Source organism: Hibiscus syriacus, unplaced genomic scaffold, assembly GCF_006381635.1.
Source record: "Hibiscus syriacus cultivar Baekdansim isolate YM2019G1 unplaced genomic scaffold, ASM638163v2 tig00112347_pilon, whole genome shotgun sequence".
Taxonomy (NCBI): domain Eukaryota; kingdom Viridiplantae; phylum Streptophyta; class Magnoliopsida; order Malvales; family Malvaceae; genus Hibiscus; species Hibiscus syriacus.
Genome location: NW_024063308.1, coordinates 700,115 through 704,635, shown reverse-complemented (window position 1 = coordinate 704,635; position 4,521 = coordinate 700,115). Strand labels below are relative to the sequence as shown.

At 39.2% G+C, this 4,521-nt stretch overlaps 1 protein-coding gene across 1 annotated transcript; it reads left to right on the top strand.

The window, feature by feature from the left end:
* Positions 1–889: 889 nt before the first annotated feature.
* Positions 890–1,438, top strand: LOC120178352. The gene has a single exon (XM_039184215.1). It carries the CDS (start codon positions 890–892, stop codon positions 1,436–1,438), a length of 549 nt encoding a protein of 182 aa, XP_039040146.1.
* Positions 1,439–4,521: the final 3,083 nt, after the last annotated feature.

Sequence of the window (4,521 nt, the reverse complement as noted above, 5' to 3'; positions counted from 1 at the left end):
ATATTATTTTATAAAATATCAAAAACAATCAAATAATTTTTTGTGCAAATGAAATTATTAAATTAATATTGTAGGCGGAAAACATGAAACACTATTAAAAAAAATTGAAATATAAATTACATAACTTTAAAAGAAGTATCGATCATTTTTATAAAAAGTATGGACACTTTCAATATAATATAATGTAATAAGTAAATTTGTAATGCTATCGATATAAATATACCGTTTACTTATAAAATAGGTAAATATAAGCGTTACCTATTACATTATATAAGCGCTACCTAGTATGTTATTGTACTTTATAATATTTCCGGTTAAATAATATAACATAGCCGGTCTAAATTTTAACCGATCATTTATTTAACCGATCATACCATATATTAACCGTTTTTTAGACGCCGCACCGTAGAACTACCCTAGTTGAGGTAGTAAAAACATATTGAAGTCACGCAGCAAAAGGGTTAGGCTGAGGAGTCAATGTTCGCCAATAATAGCAGTGCAGGGCCGAATGAGATTATGCAGTTTAAGTCAAAGAAGGGGGAAGCAGGGATGGGGAAATCAAAGAAAGTGGTTGTAAAAATCCGAAAAAGAGGAAAAAAAAAAGAATTCGTTGAAGGGTGGTAGAAAGAATTCGAGGAAGTTGAGCCAATCAGGTAAAGGTGATGCTGTCTTTCCATGAGAGGTCGAATCCTTTTCTCCTGGGAACGGTGATATGTATCCTAAGAGATCTTAGCCACGATCAAGGTGGGGAAAAGTCTTGGGGTAGAGTTTGATGGCTCAAGCAAGAGTATAATCGCAAGATTCAGTAACCACGATGACGGGGAAGGAAACTGACTAGAGCGGATAAGTTGTGAAATCATCTTTCTGTGTGTTTTATACCCGACTGATTATGCCTTTTACAATTGTCTTGTGGAATGTTCGTGGACTTGGTAAGAAAGACAAAGTCACAGCTGTATGTAGTTCAATCTCAACAAGTAAAGCTAGAGTAGTGTTTATTCAAGAATCGAAAATGGAGATGGAAAATAAATCTGTGGTTAAACGGTTAATGGGTAAGAATTTCCATGAAAGGGTTATTGTACCATCCGAGGTTGCTTCGAGTGGTCTTATTTCGTTATGGGATGCAGATTTCTTCTCAATGGAAAGTAAACAAGTATCAAGAAGATTGATTGTTTTGGAGGGTAAGTTAATTCACAGTAATTTGAAGGTGGGATTAATCAACGTGTATGCCCTGAACGATCACGCTGAACGTAGAGAGTTTCTGCTGAACTTGAACGAGTTGAGGTTACCAGTTATAATCGGAGGAGATTTCAACACGGTTAGATCGGATGATGAAAAATTGGGAGGCCTGGTTAATGTGGAGGCATCAAAGGTGTTCTCAGATTTCGTTCTTGGCAGGAACCTTATTGATTTACCTTTGGAGGGAAGTGCTTACACTTGATTCAGAGGAGGCTCGTCAGTGACTTCTTGTAGGCTCGATAGATTCTTAGTGTCTCCGGAGGTCTTGATGTGTTATCCCGGTCTATCCCAAAGCACGCTCACCAGGAGCTTATCTGACCACAATCCGGTGATGTTGAAAGTGAGTAGCGATATCATTGGTCCTCGATCGTTTAAGTGGTTCTCGAAATGGGCTGAAGACAAAGAATATGTTAAAAATGTGCGATCAGTGAGTCAAGATGGCCGTGGTAAAGGAATTAGCGTTATTTTGAAGAAGGTGAAAGTGACTACTAAGGAGTGGGCGTTGAATGCTAAATCTAAAGAGTCGGAGTCGATTAAAGACCTGGAGAAAAAACTTGAAGCATTGGAAAAAAATAACATTGTCGTCGGTGAAGGGCTGTTGGGAGAGATTCGTTTGTTGAAGAACAGGTTATGGGCAAGGTACATAAGTGAAGAAAGAGTCTGGATTCAGAAATCAAGAGTGAAGTGGTTCAAAGCATGCGATCGAAACACGAAGTATTTTCATTCAACTGCATCGCTTAGAAGAGTACAAACAGAATTTCTAGTATTCGTGTAGGAGAAGAGGTTATTAAAGACCCAAATGCGATAGCGAGAGTGTTTGAAGAATACTTCAAGATAAGCTACAATGAATCTTCAACGTTGCCACTGAAAATATTTGATGTAAAGCTATGTAAACTTCAGGTGTCCTGTAGGAGAGCAATTGAATCCCCATTTACCGAAGAAGAGGTGTGGTGAGTGGACTGACGGGTCTAGAGCGCCGGGGCTGGATGGCTTCAATTGGGATTTTTAAAGAAATTTTGGTGGGACCTCAAAGATGAAATTATGGCATTCTTTGCTTTGTTTTTCGAGGGGAAGTTGGTGGATTTATCCGTAAACCATTCTTTTATCTCCTTGGGGCCTAAGAAGAAGTCTCCAGAGTGTGTGGAAGAGTTTAAACCCATCTCTTTGGTGGGTAGCTTATACAAGATTTTAGCTAAAGTACTGTCAAAAAGACTTGCAGGGTGTATTAACGAAGAGGTGGGAAATTCCCAATTTGCTTTCATTGCAGGGAGGCAAATAACGGATTTTGTACTTATTGCTAATGAATTGGTCGATGATTTACATAGGAGAAAACGTGAAGTTGTGGTGTTAAATGCATACTTCCAAAGAGCGTATGATTCGATGGACTGGAGGTTTTTGGATTTCATTTTATTCCTCATGGGTTTTGGAAAGAGATGGAGATGGTGGATACAACTGTGTTTGGATGCAACATCGATATTGGTTCTTGTGAATGGTATCCCGACAAATAAATTTAAGATTAGCAAGGGCTTAAGATAGGGATGTTCATTGTCCCCCCTCTTTAATATGGTGGGGAAGCATTGAGTGGGTTGATTAAAAAAGCAGTTAATGGTGGATTGATTGTGGGAGTTCGTGTGAGATGTAGTGGCTTGAAAATTTCACATATACAATTTGCGGATAACCTCATAGTGTTTTCAGCCAAGAATTTGGAGTCAGTAAAAAATACAAAGAGACTTTTGAGAGTGTTTGAGGTGGCATCTGGTTTAAGACTAAATATTCAGAAAACAAAGCTATTTGGTGTCAATATGGATGATAATGTCATAGCTACATGGGCGGAAGAGATCAAATGCAGATGGGAGAAGTTTCCAACAAAGTATCTCGGTCTACCGCTTGGTTTTACGAGAAACTCAGTGGATATTTGGAAGCCTGTCATTGAAAAAGTCCGTTCTCGCCTGGAGGGATGGAAAGACAATCTTTTGTCTTTTGGAGGCAGAATAATCATGGTTAAGTCCGTTTTATCCAACCTACCTGTGTACTATCTCTCTTTGTTTTTGATGCCGAGTGCTGTGGCATCCAATTTAAATAATTTAATTGCGAATTTCTTATGGGGTGGTAATGGTGGGAGAAAGATAATTGGGAAAGGGTATGTAAACCGAAGAGCCAAGGTGGTTTGGGGATTGTTGATCTTAGAGTTCGTAACCCTGCTCTTCTCAACAAGTGACTGTGGAGGTTCGCCCGGGAAGCTAATAGTTTGTGGAAAAAAAGAGTGGGAAAATGTGTGAATTCGGATTGAAAATCAATGGGGGGTGGGAGTGGAACATCGAAGTTAGAAGAGTCCTCTTCTCTTGGGAGAAGAGTCCTCTTCTCTTGGGAACTAGACATTTGGGAGGATTTTATGCTAACAATCAATAGAGCAGCAAATGGATTTTGCGAGGTTGAGAAACTAAGGTGGTTGGGTTTTCCTAGTGGTATCTACTCCCCTAGGTACTATTGTGCGAAGGTTGTGGATGGAGGGGGTGAAGCGGATAGGATTTGGAAACTAATTTAGGTGAACCTTGCCCTGTCCTTTGTCTGGAGGGCATATTTGCAAAGAATCTCAGTGTTAAGTGAATTAGCGAAGAGGGATGTTGTCGTATCAAAGTCTTATCTTTGTGTTCTTTGTGCAAAGGAGTGTGAGTCGATGGATCATTTGTTTTGCCATTGCAAAGTAGTTTGCCAATGTGCTTCGGTTCTTTACAACTAGGGGAATCAAATTCTGAAGAAAGTTAGAATAATGTTATGAATATTTATTTCCCAATAGTCTTGTTGAAGGGGGGAAGGTGCGGCGTTAGGATGGATGATTTTTAATAGGGTTTTTGAACAACAGATTGTTATGTTCGTGGAGCCTTTTTGCTTTAGTGTTTGCTGCTTTAATGTTAGATTTATGATTCTTTTGAGTCGAAGATTGGTAGCAGCCGTACTGTCCAGTGGTAGCTGCATTGACATTGGGATGCTATGAGTTGAGTTTTGGATACCAGTTTTTATGATGGGGCCTTGGGTGTGTGGAGGTAAAGCATGCAGTGGTGGCTTTCGTTGTGTTTGTTTTGTATAGCTATGGTGCTTATCTGGGTTGGTGCTTATCATTATCTCTTTTTGGTAGTAGGTTTGTTGGGTGCATATTAGTGATCATTGTGTTTGTATTTTGGTGACGAATATTCTCTTCACAATAACATGGTGCATTCTTTTGCCTTCAACTAGGTTTAGGGAGATTTTTTAACGAAGTCCAAGTTTTCTCTTGTTTTGTATTCC

Coding starts and splice junctions, on each gene's coding strand:
- LOC120178352 (XM_039184215.1), top strand. CDS start 890: ATGCCTTTTACAATTGTCTTGTGGAATGTTCGTGGACTTGGTAAGAAA.